This window comes from Electrophorus electricus, unplaced genomic scaffold, assembly GCF_041902795.1.
Source record: "Electrophorus electricus isolate QZ-2024a unplaced genomic scaffold, ASM4190279v1 Scaffold157, whole genome shotgun sequence".
NCBI classification, from domain to species: Eukaryota; Metazoa; Chordata; class Actinopteri; order Gymnotiformes; family Gymnotidae; genus Electrophorus; species Electrophorus electricus.
In genome coordinates this window covers 71,708-91,732 of record NW_027658438.1, presented here as the reverse complement: position 1 = coordinate 91,732, position 20,025 = coordinate 71,708, and the positions used below count along the sequence as shown (strand labels likewise).

At 41.1% G+C, this 20,025-nt stretch overlaps 3 protein-coding genes across 7 annotated transcripts; 1 reads left to right on the top strand and 2 right to left on the bottom strand.

The window, feature by feature from the left end:
- Positions 1–15: 15 nt before the first annotated feature.
- Positions 16–8,075, bottom strand: LOC145654786 (general transcription factor IIH subunit 4-like). 2 transcript variants are annotated; one of them, XM_081708833.1, is made up of 14 exons: positions 7,867–8,075; positions 7,216–7,360; positions 5,011–5,115; positions 4,802–4,933; positions 4,366–4,551; positions 3,873–3,981; positions 3,622–3,690; positions 3,330–3,413; positions 3,004–3,169; positions 2,774–2,904; positions 2,523–2,570; positions 2,309–2,387; positions 432–493; positions 16–349 (listed from the first exon to the last, which is right to left on the bottom strand). In XM_081708833.1, the coding sequence occupies exons 2-14, from the start codon at positions 7,329–7,331 to the stop codon at positions 239–241; spliced, it is 1,398 nt and encodes a 465-aa protein (XP_081564959.1). In that variant the 5' UTR covers positions 7,332–7,360; positions 7,867–8,075; the 3' UTR covers positions 16–238. The 2 variants fall into 2 exon arrangements, with proteins under 2 accessions (XP_081564959.1, XP_081564960.1); XM_081708834.1 differs by lacking the exon at positions 3,873–3,981 and having other exon boundaries at positions 4,455–4,551; positions 7,867–8,074.
- Positions 8,076–9,366: 1,291 nt separating this feature from the next.
- LOC145654789 (DNA-directed RNA polymerase I subunit RPA12-like) lies at positions 9,367–10,748 on the bottom strand. 3 transcript variants are annotated; one of them, XM_081708839.1, is made up of 5 exons: positions 10,630–10,748; positions 10,246–10,376; positions 9,953–10,056; positions 9,760–9,869; positions 9,367–9,569 (listed from the first exon to the last, which is right to left on the bottom strand). In XM_081708839.1, exons 2-5 carry the CDS (start codon positions 10,361–10,363, stop codon positions 9,545–9,547), a joined length of 357 nt encoding a protein of 118 aa, XP_081564965.1. In that variant the 5' UTR covers positions 10,364–10,376; positions 10,630–10,748; the 3' UTR covers positions 9,367–9,544. The 3 variants fall into 3 exon arrangements, with proteins under 3 accessions (XP_081564965.1, XP_081564964.1, XP_081564966.1); XM_081708838.1 differs by having other exon boundaries at positions 10,549–10,690; XM_081708840.1 differs by having other exon boundaries at positions 10,486–10,667.
- LOC145654788 (spliceosome RNA helicase DDX39B) lies at positions 10,678–19,442 on the top strand. Of its 2 annotated transcripts, XM_081708836.1 has the most exons (11): positions 10,678–10,815; positions 11,439–11,674; positions 11,839–11,966; positions 12,117–12,209; positions 12,896–13,079; positions 13,861–13,979; positions 17,055–17,186; positions 17,452–17,561; positions 17,670–17,814; positions 17,926–18,073; positions 18,469–19,442. In XM_081708836.1, exons 2-11 carry the CDS (start codon positions 11,440–11,442, stop codon positions 18,483–18,485), a joined length of 1,311 nt encoding a protein of 436 aa, XP_081564962.1. In that variant the 5' UTR covers positions 10,678–10,815; position 11,439; the 3' UTR covers positions 18,486–19,442. The 2 variants fall into 2 exon arrangements, with proteins under 2 accessions (XP_081564962.1, XP_081564963.1); XM_081708837.1 differs by lacking the exon at positions 17,055–17,186.
- The last annotated feature ends 583 nt before the right edge of the window (positions 19,443–20,025 follow it).

Below are 20,025 nucleotides of genomic sequence, written 5' to 3'. Positions count from 1 at the left end.
CACAAACACAATAAATAAAGGCGCAACAACATTTTTTTTCTCTTAAACTCATCTCTTGAAATCACATTTCATGATTAACAGTTCCCCTCGTAGAAAATTAAAGTGTGTTAAATGCACATACAACAGCATTTCACTTCCTTCTGAAGGCTGGGCCTATGGACCGTTACTTTGTTCATGTCTCATGAGACAGATGCCATGCCTGCTGTCAGCAGTGATCTCTGCACAGAGGATCTCTATTCTATGTATGACTTTTTTGTCTCTTCCAGAACCTCTTCACCTCGCTGTGACCGTGGGGAGTGACCACCATAACCCTGTGGGGTGCGTTCTGCCACACCAGCACCCCTAGGCCCTGTAGAGAGACCGAGGGCGCACTGTCAGGAGAGTGATGGATCCACAAGAGAACAAAAAAAGGGATTAAATCAGTTACTGACCTGAGCTCGGTCCCGTAGCACCTCAAAATCAGCCTGTGACAGGAACTGGTTGTACAGCACTCCTGAAACAAGGAGACGGAAAAGAAGAGGAGGTGACCAGTAGAGGGGGAGGAGAATGAAGAGGCTTTCAACAGCATTCTCACTCCGTATTCTCATCAGTGAGAATGCTTATTACCGCTCACCTATGACTAAGTGGCATTGACATTCAAAGGTCAGCGTGTCTTTAAGTGTTGGGGGGGGGGGGGTACGTCTAGCAGAGACTTCAATCTACTTGGAGGCTTTCGAGAGTCAGGCTTTATTTAAAGGCTCACAGGAAATTCCTTGCAGCCACATCTTCAATGCATGATTGACCAAATGACTTGCAGATTCTCAGCATGGCATTCATAACTTCATGAAGAGAATGACTGCAGAAGTCATCCACTCATGATACCATCAATCACTGCATTATTCCATACAACTAAGATGTCAGCAAAGCTTCTGCTGCAAAATTGAAGTGCCCTGAGGTCATATTTTATGTTCATTATCACATTCTGCTTTAGTAACTAAACAAATAATCGTACAGTGATTGCCTTAAAGTAGGACAGGATGATTTTCTCATTGCCTGAGTCATACATCCTGCCATTTCAGCATCAGTGATCCTGCATCAGCAAGATCACATCTCATATGGGTACTGAACATACATGAGATGAAACGAATCAAAATCAACCACATTGTTTAAAATCAGATTGCCAGGGTTAATCCTGCGAAATGCCAAATGTCAGATTCACACTACACTGACATCATCTAGATCAGGTCCTTATGTTTAGCACTCCCAGAGGGTTTGTCCCACTCTTTAATATGCTGGTGAGGTAATTATCAATCATCACCTGTGACAGGTGTGTGTTAGAAGAATGACACAGCCACATGAGCAGGGCAGAGCAGTTAGGACATTAGAATGCTGTCTCTACCTTTACTGCGGTCAAGCAGAAGTCAAACATTCGTGTAAACCTTTAGATTTTATATCACCAGGTCAATAATGGTTGACAAAGTTTAGGTCAACCGAGTGCAGACGCAAAACATCAAACCACACCATTATGAAGTCATTGCTGTCGACAAAGACGAAGCATCATAAAACCCTTACAGCGAAGATCACCGGCGCTGTTAAACAGCGATACGATGAGAAGAAAATCAGAGTGTTTTTGGATCACGCTACAGTTATAATAAATGTGATGTACCGACAGCTGTATCCCTCTCACAAACTTGAATGAAGGCTCCCTCAATGTCCAAGTCTCCATGGTAACTAGCTGAACAGCAAACGGTGCATTTCAAATGCTGGGGACGCAGGTTTGTGTCCTGAGCAGAAACTGCTTTCCTCATGGTATCTGGCCCAGTGCCACTAAGGGTGGCTCTTAATATTGTATCATTAGCATGAACCCAATGAACTCTATCTTAACTCATTTTAATCAATTTAGCTAAAAGCTTGCCTGTGTCATGGTTTCCTCTGTGGTTTTTCTACTAGGTGTATGATCCCACACTGTGCAGTGTTCGCTCTCATTTTTTTCTTATAATTGTTTAAAGAATTCCTTATGCGGCACATTTAGATGTTTTACACTATTATATACATGCATTGAAGTATCCAAGCATTTTATGTAGATGCCCATCCTTATCCCATCTCTAAGCTTAATTTCCTTTCACATAACGCTTGACAGCAGAGTATATAACTACTATTACTATTATCACTAAGCAGTGATTATCATTTACATGATTCCAGTTTCAAACATGATCACAGCTGGATTTATGTAATTAGCACGGTGCAGAGTTGTTCTTTAGCCTGATTAGCATGTGTAAAGTCGATTTCGCACATAATTTGGCCAAGAGTCTGCCACAGACATTCATACCCTCTGTAAACTGAAGACGATCTCTTTCAAGCTCCCACAGTCTGATCTGGTCTGTGATGGTTGGGGGAAGCACTGGAGTCTGGCAAAGAGAGAAGACTAATGAGAAATATATGGATGTATAGGACTTGCGGTAGAAAAGGCAGGTGAGCGTACTTGCATCAGCCCCAGGAGATAAAATGAATGCAAGAAGTAGATAATACACTTCTGCAGCTACCTGCTTCAGCATAACTGGGTGTGCTCTGGTCCTCAGGAAGTGGATTATCTAAAGATCCCAAGAAACAACCCAAAAGAACATAAAAACACATAGCAGATCATGTATGTCCAATGTCAAAGTATGACACACAGGAAACAATGACAGCTAAAATACACAAGGAAGTACAAAATCAACAGCAACATGTATAAATGAAAATGAAAGAACAAGAGCTTTATAAGTGTGCAAATAAAACTAAATGCAGTGTCTCATACCTGTTGTGCAGTGATGCCATTAGCAATGGCTTGCTGCACAGACTCCCTGGTGACCTGAGCCACGACTACATTAGGAAACCTATACAGCATCTCGCTGAAAAGAGCAACCAGCGCGATCTGCAGCTCGGAGTCTGACAGAAACACAAGGAGCACTTTTCCCACTCTGTTCACCACTAACTATCAGTTTTTCATCAGTGTTTTACAGGTCATCTCTTAGGGGCCACACATACTTGTGTAAGCATACACACGGTAGTTGGTTTCTACCACAATGAAACCAGAGTCTGCTGTTCCAGGTGTGCCATTTACAGCTGAGGAAGAGGAAGACGAAGGGTTGGCAGTGATGCCTGCAGCCAGAGTGATGGCCAGCCTCGTGGGGTAATATCTTCTCGACTTCCTCTACAAAAATGGGAGAAGGTGCACATAAGCCAAGGAACAAAGTGATTTTTGTTGTACAGGACAGCTTTTATATTCTATTTTCTATTAGATCAGAACATATCTATTCTACACTGTGCAGTGAGCGCAAATGTGTAAGGTTTTTTTTATTTTTATTTTTTACCTTTCTCTGGAAAACCAGGCCGAACTCTCGCAGGTGCTGCAGAAACGTCAACAGAGACTCACTCATGCCCTCAACAGAGTAGTCCTGTAGCAAGCAAAATAAAGAAACAGTGCTGACCTCTGAGGCACTACCTCTGGGATAAAGGATGTGAGCAGTCTGCACAATGGAGGGCTTTCACCTAATTAGGACCTTAGGCAATGATTACAGGTATACTGATAATTAGTTTCTTTAACAAGGTCAGCGATAATATGTAGCTGAAATAAAATTTAAAAAAAAAAAGTTCTCCACTAACCCTTCCAAGAGTGGAGAAACTCAACTGGAACAAGAAGGAAAGAATCTCTACGAGGTCCATCCCTCTAGACTGGCAGATTAAGGATGGTAGGGTGGGAGAAAGAGACTGTTAGTTTCAAGAACACTCAAAAGGAACCAAAAGTTTTCCTTTAACAGCCTTCAGAAACTGAGAGGCACTTAATTTTCCTTTAATTTTTCATTTCCCAGTGTGAACTGCTGTGTTAACAGAGGCAGTATTTCAGGCGGTTGGACCTGCGCCGTGTTGAGGTACTGCAGCGTGATGTACCACAGCTGGGAAGCCGTGTCCAGCAGGAGAAACTGAAAGCCAGCGGAGGTGATACATGGAGCTTCACCAGCCTCACTGAGAGGACAAGAGACGGAGAGCAGGAGGAAGGAAGTCCAATATTGGCTACTACAACTGCAATTATGCTGTTACATGTTGCAAATGTTAAAAACTCACTGGTGATGCCCTGTGCTATAGCGAAAGATCGAGCTTCATTATTCCGAACAAAATTATTTAGATCGGTTGCGTCAAGTGAATGTTGTCAAAACATCCATCCACTCATACTGCTCAGAGTATACAAGAAAACTGTGATGTATTAGAAGGTTTGTTGGTAGGGCAAAGCACAAAGAGCAATATCACGATAGTGACTTGCAGACGATATATTGTGTAACGATGGGGTTAAGGATAAGGATACGCAGCATGTCCGTTATTCCATCCTGCTGCCATGGACGAGTGTGGTACCTTCTCATGAGGCCGGCCTGGATCAAGAGCCGGGCCAGGTCCTGGCTGACGGCTGCAGATGGTGAGCCCACCATAAAGTGCAGAATCACCTCCCAGCGCTCCATGGCGTAGCGATCCAGGCTCTCCACGTCCCGTGCGTGCCGATCGGGCCCAAGGCCGCTGCCCTCGTCTGCCCACGTCTTCCCACTGCCAGTCAAAAAAAAGTAAGTAGGAGGAGGAAGGATGAAGAGTATTGCAAAGTACAGAAGAACAACATTCCAAGGTTATTCGGTTGAGCGTCTATGGTCTACAGGCTTTTGGGCCCACTCTGCATTAAAGCGCCTTATTTTACTAATGAGAATCTGGTTATTAATGAAAAAGGTGAAGCTGCAGACACTAGCCCCTTAATCATATCAAACAACTGCCTAGTTGGTGCCACATATCCCACCCTCCTCACCCGCCGAGGAGTGCCGTCCTCAGGTTGTCCTTGAACACAGGGTTTAGCACCATGCCCTGTAGACCACCCTGAAGCTGTTGGCTGTGCCAAAGTCTGAGGCCAGTCAGCACGGACACACACCGGTCATGATCCCTGGAAGAGAGCCAGAGGCTGGACTCAGCACAGATGAAAAGGACTGGTACATGAGGTGGTCTGACACGTGAACTCACTTCTGGCAGTCCTTTTTCACCCACAGTGCTACCGCCGCCTGCGGCAGAGGGTGATCTAAGAACAGCATGCGCATCACATAATTCTTGGCCAGTGCTGGGAGCTCCCTGAACAGAAAAGAAAGCAAAATACAAGGTATATCCAACATCACTGCACAGCTTTTGGTGTATTTCTTTGACTATCAGCACAGAAGAAATAAAAAGTAATAAACAAAGCAAAAAGTTATGAAAATTAAACATAAGGCAGTTATATTTTTAACAGAAAAGTCCCACTTTAAAGTATTTATCTTTTGTCAGGGGTCTTGCCAGCCATTGATTAGTACTGCTGTATGGCTATTGAAATTCCCTACTTGTCCACTAAAGTATTTCCTAGAAGCTTGTGGCCTGACACACTAGGAAAGCCAGGTATGTCTTGTATTACTTTTATGACACACTGGGGAATCAACACAGCAAAAACAAGTTGATGTATTTGTATCTGGGTGGAAAATTTTGGTGGCACACATTCAAAAAACAAATGGTAGAACTCAAAAAGAATGATGAATAAAGAAAAACATTGAAATAAAAGAAAGCTGTTCTGGAGCAAATGAAACGGGCCGGGTTGATTAAGGTGCCACTACAACAGGTCTATTCACAAAAACTGTTAGTTATTCCAGGCAAGTACATCTTGCAAGAAAGATCATCGTAATCCGCAGTTCAGTGAGTCTTTGCACTGAAATTACAGAAAACAAATGTGTGTCTTTCAGCAAAAGCATTTGAGGAATATTAGGTTCATGTCAAATGATAAATAACAAAATCTTTGAATTAGGATCAAAGAATTACCAAAAAGATTTATGACAAAATATCATTTTTGTAGCTCTTAAATAATTTGGCTTTAACACAGCATTTATTAAGTCACTTGTGTTTCACTTTTAGCTTCAGTGATCAATTTTTTAAAATATACTCCCTTCATATATATATATATATATATATATATATATATATATATATATATATATATATATATATATATATATGAAGGGAGTATATTTTAAAAAATTGATATATATATATATATATATATATATTGATATAAATTGATATACATATATATATATATGTGTGTGTGTGTGTGTGTGTGTGTGTGTGTGTATTTATTTTTTGCTGTTTTATAGCTCTCTATCAAATAGACAAAAACAATTTTATTAGTTTTTTTTTCCATATATAAAACCAAAAAGGATCCTGAAGAAGGTGAGTTACTGCTGTATACTGTAATAAGAGACAGTAGATATTCAAAAATGTAGTAAAGTACACAGAGTTTCCAGAGGAACAGAACATTTCAGATAGAGGTACTTCATCAGCTATGCAAGGAAAATGCAAACATCTACTTTTTCAAATATAAACCAGTTCCACCTACTACAAATTCTGCTAAATGTCATAAATGTAACATAATATAAATGTAACTCAGAATCATTTTGCTTGCATAGCTGATTAAGGACCTCTGTCCAAAACGTACTTCACTTCTGAATATGTATATCTCAATCTATATATCGATATAGATAGATACTCCTAGTGCATTACTGTGGGAACTGTCTACTTGCAAGAGCTGTAGTCAGCTTTATATTGGAGAAACCAAGAGAAGGCTTGCTGATTGGTTTGTTGAACATCTTTGGGTCACTGGAACTAAGAATTTGTCATTTCTAGTGGCAAGGCATTTTAATACTAATGTACAATGCATTAATGACATAACTGCTTGTATCACCAATTGTTGCTATGGCAGCAATGAAATTAGGAAACTCAAAAAAAAAGAACAATCTACACTCTTGGAATTTTAGAAATGGAAACCCCATGGAATGAATGTTATAATGACTTAAGAAATCCGAAGGTGATTCCAGGTGAGTGACTGCAGTGTACTATAGTAAGAGATGTAGAGATATTCAAAATTGTAGTAAAGTACACAGAGTTTCCAGAGAAACAGAACATTTTAGACAGAGGTCCTTCATCAGCTTAGACAGAGGTCCTTCATCAGCTGTCTAAAACTTTCTGTTTCTCTGGAAACTCTGTGTACTTTACTACAATTATGAATCTCTCTCTCTCTCTCTCTCTCTCTCTCTCTCGAGAGAGAGAGAGAGAGAGAGAGAGAGAGAGAGAGAGAGAGAGAGAGAGAGAGAGAGAGAGAGAGAGAGAGAGAATGAAAGATATGATTAAATCTATACAATCTGTAATGTGAACCTGTAAACAGCCAAGCATGTTGCTGGGTGGTTGTAGAGTCTGTCAAGGATGTCTGGACTCAGTTCCCTGAGGTATTCATGAAGGTTCTTGCACTGGAGTTGGACTCTGAGTTTCATTTTTAGAGGATAACACTCCTAGCGTTTGTCTGCAAAAGGCAATAGCGCAAAAAAGCTAGAACACACAGCATCACCTCAGCATATGGACTTGTATTCAGAACACTAGTTTAACAGTATCATCTTAACACATGGACTAGGATTCAGAACACTAGTTTTGGGGACCAAGATGAGAATTTATTCTTTGCAGAGCTCCTGTCCCCACTACTGAAGCTCAGAAACCTTGAAAAACATGTAATTCGTTGGTATGTTAAAATGACAAAGTATGTTAAATTACACAGTCATGCAGCATAACTAGGTAGTTATAGTGAACGTTATTCAACAACCCCACCCAAGCAAATGTTTCACAATATTGCTTTAATTATAATCAAAGAGGGGTAATCTCCCTGAAGAAAGGCAAGGCATCTTAAAACATTCACTTCCAACACAGAAACCCTTAACTAGCTAACTTGCCTAAAGCAGACTTATGAGCAGTCAGCTAGCTAATCTTGTTAGCTAAAATAGGCTAGCTCGCCGAAATGAAAACGCGTTTCCTGACCTGTTACGTGATTTTCTACGCGCTCCAGAAAATACTTTTTGTCCTCCTCTGGTGTTATTTTCGTGCTGGCCAATGGGTCTCACCTGAGGTGACAAATGTCAAAAAACGAAATAAACAATACTCAATCTTATTTACATGATGCTATTGAGCCGCTCCACAACGCATACAGAAAGCCATGTTGGATTCGTCACGTGATGCTAAACGGGCGTGTTTGGTTGGCTCTGTGACACGTGGGTGGGATTACTGGAAATATAGGCAACACTCAAAAACATTTTATTTTTTACTCCTAAATTCTTATACTTCAATCCCCAATAAATGTTAACGTTAAATGAATTCAGATTAAATGTTACTTTACACACTTATTTTTAACTGTGCACAATCCCCATTATGGACGTGCAGGCTGTCATATGACTAACGAGTTGTAGCCTCAACCAGTAATTATGACAATAGTTTTGGTATATGACCCTGATGCATGCCAAAGTTGCATGAGTGCATAAAAAGTGTACAATAACTACTTTAGGTTTGTTGATAGGCTCCCTTCTACAAACCGTTAAAACCAGTCTCAAATGGCTGAAATCAAAGCCAGAAATCAAGATGAACCCACAGGACATGAGGAAGGCTAAGATCAAATTTTATGCTTTTATTATACAAGTAATCCAACTAATCGCAAAGATCATTGCTTTTGAAATATTTTAATAGTTATCTTACCTTTCCATCATATAGAGCATTCAAATCTTTATACCAACCCCATTGACCCCGATACCAATGCCTACAGATTCCAAAAAGATGTTTGGTTATAAATACTAGCATTGGAAGTTGGTTGCAATTTTGATATTTATTCATTCAAGGAGCACAAAAGCAATATCATTTTCACTGCCCTTATTTAATTTGCCCTAGAACATATCCTCGCCTAAAAGTATGGGATTACTGTTAGACACTGGAGCCTTTCTGTCTTCAGGCAACCAATGCAAGGTCTCTGCATATCAGCCACGATATGATGGCTTGACCGCGAGCTGGTCACCTGAGGTCATCCGCTCTCTTTGTCTTCTTCACCCCTGTCTTTCTCTTTCTCGCTCCCATGTGTCTGTCTGTCTCTCTCTCTCTCCAAGCACAGAAGTGGTTTATGGCGGGCACGGGAACAGTTTGTGGCTCATTCATGCAGAGAACATCTAATCTTTACTAACTTGTCTCTTTCCTTTCTACGTAGACCCTTAGAACATGCCTCACTTTTGCCCGTCATCCTGTAGATTTAGGACACATATGTACTCTGTGCTTTCCTCAATAAAGTGGAACTCTCTTGATTCAATACATTGGTGTCAGTGTTTCTTGACTTTCCCAGATTGATCCAGCTGAAGAGGACAGAGGGCAACTTGGAGGAGATCGAACCTGAAGGACTGGTCACTTTGAACCAGTTTCTAGCAACTACTATTCCAAGATGATGGTATATTTGATCATAAAGTACTATGAAATAAATAGTAGCATTCTGTATGTTTTCATCAATATTCATAAAAAAAGTAGGATTTTTATTGCAAGAAGGATCAAAATCCTGGAAAAAAAAAGTTACCATTTTGGAATATATTAAATCAGCATCTTTAAAAAACTGCACTTTAATGGGATCAAGTCAAATCTCCACAATAAAAGGCACACACACACCAAAAACAGCCAGCAACACCTCCTCTTATGAATCCTCCTTTTCTTGGTATCTGGTGGTAAGAAATCAAATGAGAAGTCTTAATTTTTGTATAAAAAGCTAAGCGCTGTTCTTCACTTCAACTGAACTACGTATTCAACTTCTGAATAATACTTATGATTTGTAGATAGCATTCCAAAAATAAACACAAAGTTAATGTAACAATTATTTTCAAATAAAAGTGGCAAAAACAATAAAATTACCTGCAGTGAATACAGGTGAAAAACACAGTTTGGCCTTCATCTGCAGACCTCATTTGTCTGGTGTGGTACACCATTCCTTCTTTATTGCATCGTGAACACCTCCTATCCACCTGTTGAGAACAATTGCCATTTTAAAAAATATGAATGTTTACGTTCACTCACACACTTAATAAAAGCCGTCAAGGCAATTTACCACTGGGCCTGATAGTTCCGAGTCTTTCTTGCTCTCTACAGCAGACGAACTCTCATCCAAAGGATTAAATACCACCGATGACGTGATAACCTGCCCTGCAAATTCTAGACAGAGAATACACGTCAATACAATAAATAGCCCATCCATACACTCACTTCTGTACAGCCGCCCGCGTATTCCACAGACACTAGACAGGATCATAGATAAACGAAACAACCAAGTGCAATGAATGTTCTCCATCGGACTGGCTAAACACTTACACCTGTTCAAGTTCGTGTAAAATGAAATCTTACCGCGTACAGAGATCTTGAAGGAGCATCGAGGACACGTGATGTCGTCTTTCAGCAAAGGAACCGGGAGTATATTACCACATTCAGGACAGAAGTTTATATCGCTTTTGAAACACGACATTGCCCCGACAGCACTACAGAAAAACAAGGGTTTAAATAACTTAGCTAGTAGTTACGATATATGGCAGTCCCAGTTAAGCTAGCTAGCGAACTTGAAAAGCCACATATAGGCTATCTAGTTACCTATATAAACACGTGTTTGCGTCGGCACCGGGAACCACATTTTAAGTAGTTTTAATCACTTACTGAAATGACTCAAGGCACTTTGTAATGGTTTTCGAGCATATATAAGAAAAAGAAATAGCAGAAATAAACGAGGACACGCACACTTGTTCGAGTTCACAGTCGAAAGCTCACGAAGGCAAACCTTTCGCTGGGGCCTTTAACGTTTGTCGCGAACAAATTACATGGCCAGCACTGGTGCTAGCGTTTGTCGCAAATAAATGACGTAGGCAGGATTGCTGAGTAGGTGAAGCTAATCTCACAAATTGGTTTTGGAGGATTTTAGTTAAGGTAACTGTGATTCTGCTATTGCATCCTCTCAGATGACCGAATTGACTTGCCGTCATGCGTTTGTGCATGTGTAGTTGTTTCGTATGTCCACATATGGTGGTCTAGCGAGCATTATGTTATCAGCCGTGGCTAATCATTGCTAGCGTTAGCTGACAGGCAAACTGATCAACGTTATGCAAGTATCGCCATTATTATCTAGCCTGAAAACAAACGTACAATATGAAGTAACTCGTATTGTAATAAAAGCTGCGATGGTGACTGCTCTGTTATCCGTATTACCGGAGATACAAATGGATGTTGACGTATGCTCGAGTATTTGATGCATTGTGGCTAACTAGCTGTCTTTCTGAGTAATTACTAGCAGTCAGTATCGTGTGTGTTGGTGTCCTGTAGTATATGAGACATTGTTAATTCGTAGCAGCCTCGAAGGTGCACATTGTACAGTTAGATGATGTAGACGGTAATTATCTAGCTTTTATTTTTATTTATTTATCTAGACGTTTATTTTGCCTAGGCTTTTAAAGTGATCAGTTGTCGGCTTTATGACGGATTGCTCAGTTGGAATTTCTCAACAGTACACAGGAAGACCAAATTGCCGTTTTTCATGTTTGCACTTTATGCAGAATGACTGAAAACGACGTGGAGAACGAGCTGTTAGACTATGAGGAGGATGACGTGGATGCAGCAGGTGGTGTTGGGGATGGAGGGCTCGCTGGGGACACCAGTGCTATGGCCATGCGGAAGGAGGGGGTCAAGGGCTCCTATGTGTCCATCCACTCCTCCGGGTTCAGGGACTTCCTTTTGAAGCCTGAGCTCCTGAGGGCCATTGTGGATTGTGGCTTTGAACATCCATCAGAGGGTGAGAAGAATGACGAATGTCTTTGTCTGTATGTATGTATGTATGTATGTATGTATGTATGTATGTATATCTTTTATTTTGATCAAATATTTGTTGCCTTATTAAGGTTTTGTGCTAAAGTGCCTAACTGCAGCATATACTTTCACCCTCCTTGGCAATTCCAGTTCAACATGAGTGCATTCCTCAGGCCATCTTGAGCATGGATGTTTTATGTCAGGCCAAATCTGGTATGGGGAAGACAGCTGTCTTTGTGTTAGCTACACTACAGCAACTGGAGCCAGTGACTGGACAGGTAATTGCTCTCAGTGCGCAGATGAATTCAAAAAACATATCACAGGTGTCTTACAGTTAAGTGTAAAATAACTAATTTCACAGGTTAATATAGTACAATCTGTGAATCTGTTGTTCTGTATCAGACTGATATCATTTTTCTCCTGCCCAGGTATCAGTGCTGGTAATGTGTCATACTCGTGAGTTAGCGTTCCAGATCAGCAAGGAATATGAGCGCTTCTCCAAGTACATGCCTACTGTCAAGGTACAAAAACAGTGGATGTGTGTCTATACTCAGTGTTGCTGTTGTTTTAGGAAGAACATCAAAAGCCTCTTTTCCACTGTAGGATCAGTTACTAAGGCTGTGTTAGGCCAGGCCAGACTTCTGAGACAAATTAAGTTTTCTTTTTCCACAAGTGTTGTGCTGGAAATCGGGACCAGGATGTATTTGAAGTGGTGATGTATTTGAAGTGGTGATGGATTTCTGTCATAATTATGTCACTAAACAGCTCCAGTCACTGTTTGACTAGATGGATAATTTGGAATCGTTTGAACTGTTTGTGTCTCTTTTTATGTATGCAAAGTCACACAGGATGCATTTTCAGGCTGTGCCTGAGAGATCAAGAAGAGGCTTACCTCTAATTGCATAGAACCAATCAGTGAATCTTTGTCATTAAGCCATCTCACCTGAACGGTTCTGCATCTCTGTGCATGGTTAGCTGATGATGCTGCAAACACAATGCTAAACACTGTAAGAATTTCATGCTGCACCATGTTCATGTGGAAATACGTCTGGAACAGTCGTTGTCTGTAACTGTTTGGCCATACAGTGGAAAAGAGGCTTAAAAAGCCTCTTCACATCCTTGTCAAGACATTATCTCCACTTGGCTGGGTAGTAACGTTTATTATGCTCTCATCTGTGCTCATTCTCTTGCGGCCTTTGTCCCCAAGGTGGCAGTGTTCTTTGGTGGTTTGTCCATAAAGAAGGACGAGGAGGTGTTGAAGAGAGAGAGCCCTCATGTTGTGGTGGGAACCCCGGGTCGGATCCTGGCACTGTCCCGTAACAAAAGCCTTAACCTACGTCACATCAAGCACTTCATCCTGGATGAGTGTGACAAGATGCTTGAACAACTGGGTGAGGGCATTTATCAAGTATTAAAGCATCCTAAACAACATCATAGTGTTTTGACCACCAGGACCGTTAGAGTGAGCATTCAAAAAGGTTGTACCATGGTTTGACATTTTTAAGATGCAGCAATTTTAAAACATCAGAGCAGCCTGGGTATCTTTTTAAAAACTTTTTCAATTAATAACATTCAGTATTATTAAGCACATTATTCGTTCATTTTTTAATTTATTTTTTATTTTTTATACTGATTCCAAAAAGAGGCAAGACAGAAAGCGAAAATGGGAAATATTGAAAATAAGAAACACATTATATATTTTTTTTTATTGCTAGTATTCAGTGTTTCCATATTTAGATGTGATATTATCAATGTTGAAGTTACAGGTACACAACTTCAAGGTCTACCAATCCTTTTCTGTACCAGACCAAAATCAAAGTTAATCGTAAATTAGTGCAATCATGAATATGGGAAGCTTCAAGTTATGAGCAAGAATTGGGTTAGCTTTTTTTCACACATTTACAGTATATTTTAAAATGAATCATAATTGCTGTGCATGCTGTAATTGATGTTTGTGTTTGTGGTTTCTGATAAAGTGTGTTTTTAAGAGAAATTCTATTGGCTTTCAGGGCTGTTTGACAGTCTCTTATAAAAAGGGTTCAGTTACTAATTCTGACATTGGTTTAAAACTAAAATGTCTTTCACCACTATGAAACATGAAATGTTTCTGCATTTCTCATGTGGGATTATATTTGGTATCCTTAATTTGTGTTTTCCTGTTTCTCCTCTCAGACATGCGCCGTGACGTCCAGGAGATTTTTCGCATGACCCCCCATGAGAAGCAGGTCATGATGTTCAGTGCCACCCTGAGCAAAGAAATTCGCCCTGTCTGCCGAAAGTTCATGCAAGATGTAATTACGCATACGCTCCCTTTACCACGGCAACTGCTCCTCCCACTAACTTCCCCCATGCCAACAGTTACCGGAGGGTGAAAATTACATGCCACCTTCAATCAGATTTACTAGAGCCAAATAGCCTCTTCAAACACTGTACGTATAAGTGGCTGCTAACTGAAAGGGGCACACAATAAGAGATGTAAAGACCTCAAATCCATACGTTGGCTGACAGTGTCAGAGTTGACATGTTATCCCCTTTTTTTGGCATTAGAATCATATCTTATAGATAACAGATCAGCCATCAGAGAGTGTAGACCATCTATCCATCCATCAGAGATGGTCCTTTGGCTGCAAATACACAATAAGATTCCCTAATAAGATTTTTTTTTTTCTGTCCAACTGTGCTCTTAATGGAACGTAATTCTTGCAACATAACACTTACTCACACGAGCAGGTTTTACACAGCACCTTTAAATTAGTGAGTAATGCACTATTCTATGACTGAAAGCCAGAAAATAACTGCAATTATGATGTTATTCAAAGCTCTCATTTAGGTAGTCAGGTGCTTAGATTCATGAATGCATAGAAAAGATGTAATCAAGAAAAAAGTCCAAGTAAGCCGGTGTGTGACTCAAGCACACAGGCAGACGCACATGCACATTCGGGGAAACGCAGAGCACAATGGTTGTGAGAAAGTCCTAGAAAAAATCTGAAATGCAGCTAGATTAAAAAAATGCAGGAACACTTCCAATTTTCCATTGTTCCCCCTTTTATAGCTTATTTTCTAAAGGCAGCCTCCTCTAGAGCTGGCAGCCCCATCAGCCTTGAGTTTAGTGCCCGCAAATCCCTGTGTCTTTTCATTACCGGAGGCCCCCGAGGACCGCATCAAGCTGGACAGCAGTGGGCAGAGCCTCCTCAGGGGGCAGCAGAGCTAATTAAGCAAGCCACAAAATATGCCCGAAACAAACAAAGGCGATGGAGTTAAACAGAGCTCCAGGCGCCTCGCAGTTAACTCCCTTTCCAACAACGAAGACTGCAAAATTAAATCGACCTCGTGCAGCCGAGACTGGAAGCCAACCCCCCTCCCCCCATTCCACCTTGCCCCACCCACTCCTCCACACCTGCTTCTGTCCCTGCCCAGTGGCGGTGGTTGAGTGTTGGTGCCCTGAAGACGGGCCATCGTTCCGTCGTGCCGCTCCTCAAAAAAAAACCAAAACACCACCTGCAGTAAAAGGAAAAAGGGGGGGGGAAGCGGGAAGGAAGTTGGAGGCATGGCGCAAAAACTGAGACGGAAGAGAAAGCACACGCGGGCGTGAGGGGAAAAGGGAGTAGCGTGAGGGAGGCTTAAGTTGCGGAAGCCTGGAGCGGGAAAGGGCAAGCTGACGAAGAAGAGTGCAGGAGAGGGTGAAGTCGCGCGGACGTAGGCTGGGGTAATGAAATGGCTCTGAGAAGGTAGCACGATTGCAGAGCATTCTCCATGAAGAACCAAAGAACGCACTTTCCAGCTGAGGGGGAAGCCTCCCTGTCCATCGCTCCAAGGCAGCGGCACCCCCTTGGAGCAGTCCCCAGAAGCCCTGCTCATCAGAGCTCACAGCCAGGAAGGAACAAGCAAGCACCTTTTTCAGACTTCATGATAAGAAATGGTCAGGGCTACACACATGCACAACTCCGAGGCATATTACCAGATACACACCGTAGTCTGGCACACGCAGGCTCTTAGGCCAGGGAACAGGCCAGGAATGTATCCTCAGGCTGTAGAGAGCAGTAATAGGCAAGTGGTAGGATTGTATTTTAACTTTCTACCTTGCAGTTCTCCCTTCCCTTGGCCACATTAATCTCAGTCATGTTCATCGGCTGAGCAGCGATTTGAGGGTAGTGGGCCTCGGGATGAGGATATTAGATGGAGATGAGGTCTTGGGCAGAGAAGTTGTGCTGTCAGGCTAGATAGTGTTTCTGACAGACAGCAACCACGCTGATAAAACATGACTTTGCCTGTGAGCTTCGCTCGGGTAAGTGCAACCATGTGCAGTGAGCGATGAAGAAAGCAGTGTTTCTAACTGCGTGGTGACAGTGTATAGTATTTGCACATTAACTAGACTCCGTGTCTGTCGTATAGCAGATTTGCCACATATGGTTCTCTGCTAAATTACCAGTTTTTCAAAACATTTTTCGCTTTTTAAATGGCACACTGTCTATAATTTAGACTGTGTTGACACATGGGTGTATTTACAGATGCAATTTTTAGGTTAAACTAAGTAGAAAATAATTGACATGCGAAATATTAAATGACAGTTTATTAATTTGAGCAATTAACAGAAATAATTTAAATCTAGTAATCTTAGTAAATTTATTACAAATACGAAAATATTTTGTACTAGAGATGATGATTAACTTAAAAATAGTATTGTGGTGTGCAGGTAGTCTGAGAGGTCCTGGGATATCGGTGTACTTATTCTAGCGCGCGCGCGCGTGTGCGTGTGCGTGTGCGTGTGTGTGTGTGTGTGTGTGTGTGAGAGAGTATATATGTGTGTGTGTGTGTGTGTGTGTGTGTGTGAGAGAGTATATGTGTGTGTGTGTGTGTGTGTGTGTGTGTGTGTGTGAGAGAGTATATATGTGTGTGTGTGTGCGTGTGTGCGTGTGTGAGAGAGTGTATATATGTGTGTGTGTGTGTGTGTGTGTGTGTGTGTGTGTGTGTGTGTGTGTGTAAATGCGTGCTGTGGGCCTTAGGATGGGAGGGGAGGGTGTATCTAATACACATGCCTTCTCTCTCCTTCCCCCTTCCTGTTTCATATCTATTTCTACACCTCTTTCTGAAATCCTCGGACATCTCATTTTTGATTTCATATTGCTTTTGCTTGCCTGACGCACTGCTCCACATAAACACCTCTTTGCTTTTTGACGCCACTATTAAACCTCTCGTTCACGGATTCGTGCCTCCTGCCTGTGTCATACCCCTTTTAACTACACCACCCTCCTCCCCTGCTATACTGTGATGCCCCCCTTTAACCACAATATCTCTCACGCCTGACTTCCGTCCTTAATCCCCTGCCTTCCCCACAAACGCATGCCCTCGACCACTGGTGACCCTAGCCTATGGAAATTTTTGTGGATGATGAGACCAAGCTCACACTCCATGGCCTACAGCAGTACTATGTCAAGTTGAAGGACAACGAGAAGAACAGGAAGCTCTTTGATTTGCTGGATGTGCTGGAGTTCAACCAGGTACTACAGTCTAGACTAAACTCTGTGACCATCAGCCTGTCCCTTATTGCTTTGGAAAAGGTTCAGATTTTTGTTTCGACCTCCCCACCTCATAGTGTAACATGTGCTGCAGTTGTTTGTCCTTTGGAGGTTCATTGTAAGATCTTTTGTGGGGTGACCTTAGGTTTGAAAAAGGTGCCAGCGTAAAAGGTTGTGTTATGTTATTACTCTGATTATGATCATTAGTCACCTACTTGGAAGCGTGCGTGTGCGTGCATGCATGCAGGTGGTGATCTTCGTAAAGTCGGTGCAGCGGTGCATTGCTCTGGCTCAGCTGCTTGTGGAGCAGAATTTCCCTGCCATCGCCATCCACAGAGCCATGCCCCAGGAGGAGAGGTGGACACAGCACTTTCACACACCTGCCCCCTCCCCAATGTTTGTGTCTTTTGGTCTGTGTTGATTTAAATTTTCCATTGTGTCATCCCCACCACACCCCGATTCCAGGCTAGCTCGCTATCAGCAGTTTAAAGATTTCCAAAGACGGATCCTCGTGGCCACTAACCTGTTTGGCAGAGGGATGGACATTGAGAGGGTCAACATCGCCTTCAACTATGATATGCCGGAGGATTCTGACACATATCTTCACAGGGTTAGTTATTAGAGTGTTATTTAATAATAATAAAAAAATTATTTAAAATGTGGTTTATTATTTTAAATGTGTGTTTGTCAACTTTCTCTCTGATTGACTCCACCCCCCCAGGTGGCAAGAGCAGGCAGATTTGGGACAAAAGGTTTGGCCATCACGTTTGTTTCCGATGAAAGCGACGCCCGTACCCTGAATGATGTTCAGGACAGGTTTGAGGTGAACATCAGTGAGCTTCCAGAGGAAATCGACATCTCCTCCTACAGTAAGTTAATCACTTCCCAGGCACCACTGGGCCTGTCTACGTGTAGAATAGCTGCCTAGCCCTGCAATGACTGTGTATATACCAGCAGCTCAATGGCAGCAGTAACAGTGGCATTTATATACATTTCAATTCAAAGCATAGAATGAAATACAATCACACTGTGAAACCCATGCAGTGCTCTCTGGGAGCTGGATTCAGTGGTTGATTCAGTGGATTCAAAAGCTTGCCAACCCACATGATCAGGGATGTAGCATAAATATGACAAAAACAATAAATGGCTTCATAGTTTCCTGTTAGTGACTTTATGATCCACAATTAAATTATAAATGGCAAAACATGTTGATGGTTCTATTCATATAATTTACCAAAATTTCATTTTCTTCTTTCTGTTCTAGTTGAACAAACACGGTAAAGAAGACGTGTGTGTGCAGAGAATGCATGGGAGAGTAGCATTTAGTAGCTTGCAATTCAGCATCGACTGTTATAGTGAAGTTTAGTGAGAATGTTTAAGAAAAAAATAAGCTGTATACATATTTAATTACAGGGATCCTTAAATTCTTCAGAAGTTTCTGATGCTATATTGTTTCCATTGTAAAACAGATTTTGTTTGTCACAATTTAGAAAGGATATGTTATACCTAATAATAGTGTTTGTAAAAGACTTTGATTACATTTTAAATTGTGAACTTTTTCCTCATTTATTTTAGCTGTTACTGACTGCAGTGTTGGAGTAAGGTACTTTATTTAGATTGCAAATGAAGTGGATAGATGTAAAATAGTTAAATATGGAAAGCATAGTATTGCTTTTCAGAAAGGCATGTCCAAGGATGTTATGAAATACTATAAAGTGAAATAGGGATTCACCATACAGTAATCTTTGTTCCATGTTCCTTGCTGAAAAACAAATACACTAAATTTGTTTAACTGTTATGCTGTATTTATTTAACATTAGTACTGTACACTAAAGGTGCATGATGTAGAATCCCTTTTTTAATTTAATTTTTTTAGAAATAGTTTGCAGTTGCAATCATGGTCACTCACCACAGCTTTTGTTTTTGTTTTGAAAATGACTTTTTTAATGTGCTGAACCTGGCACCAAATTCCTCCAAAGACTTTTTGTATTTGAGAAAACATAGCTAGCTTTTACAGCTAAAACTCTAATGTAAGAATTTTAGCTTGTAATTTACAAGTCGCAGACACCAATGAAAAAGCCCAACCTGTCATGCAAAGTAGAAAGTCCTGCCATTCCTACATAATGCACCTTTAGTATTTTTTCGTACTTGTACTTGTCAAGGTGTTTTTCAGTATTTCAAATCTCGGTGCATAAGCATTTGCTGAATTTCATAAATAAACACAAAACGGAAATTGTAGTTGTATCTTGGATGATTGTTCTGGTTATGTGTGTTGTAAAATACTTTGACCTGCAAGTCTTCTCAGCCCCTACTCCACACTGACACATTGAGTGAAGCAAAGTTAGGTGACATTTTAAATGCCAGTCACTTTCAGGTATGTATTAATTATAGCACTTAACTAATTAGACATTGTACCCTCATCTTAATTTTCATTGTAGCATCGTATGACTTGCATGGCTTTTTTCCCCCAAGAAACAAAATGGAAAGTACACACTGACTAGAGTGGAATGGCTGTTTATCGTTACCTTTTTTTAATCCATGAAGTTCTCGCACTCATTGAAAGGAAATTTCATCTGATCTGATCAAATGTTTATCATCAAATGCTTTTACAATACCAATGGCTTAAGACAGGAAGTCAAGACAGTTGTGTCCGCACAAAGTCTTACAGCAGGACATCAACAGGATGGGAAAACTGTGAAAGGAAATCTCTGCAAGAACAAATGGTGGTGGATGGGGAAGGGAGCCAAAAACAGAATCCAGGATCAGTGAATTAGCTCTCCGTGTAATGGGATTGTACTGGTTAAAACTGCATACAGGTCAG

What these genes read in the sequence shown, in the direction of transcription:
- LOC145654788 (XM_081708836.1), top strand. Translation starts at nt 11,440, where the DNA reads ATGACTGAAAACGACGTGGAGAACGAGCTGTTAGACTATGAGGAGGAT. An exon ending in TGGAGCCAGTGACTGGACAG is followed by an intron (nt 11,967 to 12,116) that starts GTAATTGCTCTC and finishes TCTCCTGCCCAG; the next exon opens with GTATCAGTGCTGGTAATGTG. An exon ending in GCCATGCCCCAGGAGGAGAG is followed by an intron (nt 17,562 to 17,669) that starts GTGGACACAGCA and finishes CCCCGATTCCAG; the next exon opens with GCTAGCTCGCTATCAGCAGT.
- LOC145654786 (XM_081708833.1), bottom strand. Translation starts at nt 7,331, where the DNA reads ATGAAACTCAGAGTCCAACTCCAGTGCAAGAACCTTCATGAATACCTC. An exon ending in CAGGCCGGCCTCATGAGAAG is followed by an intron (nt 3,982 to 4,365) that starts GTACCACACTCG and finishes TTGTCCTCTCAG; the next exon opens with TGAGGCTGGTGAAGCTCCAT. An exon ending in GTTTCTCCACTCTTGGAAGG is followed by an intron (nt 3,414 to 3,621) that starts GTTAGTGGAGAA and finishes TGCTTGCTACAG; the next exon opens with GACTACTCTGTTGAGGGCAT.
- LOC145654789 (XM_081708839.1), bottom strand. Translation starts at nt 10,363, where the DNA reads ATGTCGTGTTTCAAAAGCGATATAAACTTCTGTCCTGAATGTGGTAAT. An exon ending in CTTCAAGATCTCTGTACGCG is followed by an intron (nt 10,057 to 10,245) that starts GTAAGATTTCAT and finishes TTCTCTGTCTAG; the next exon opens with AATTTGCAGGGCAGGTTATC. An exon ending in CGGAACTATCAGGCCCAGTG is followed by an intron (nt 9,870 to 9,952) that starts GTAAATTGCCTT and finishes TGTTCTCAACAG; the next exon opens with GTGGATAGGAGGTGTTCACG.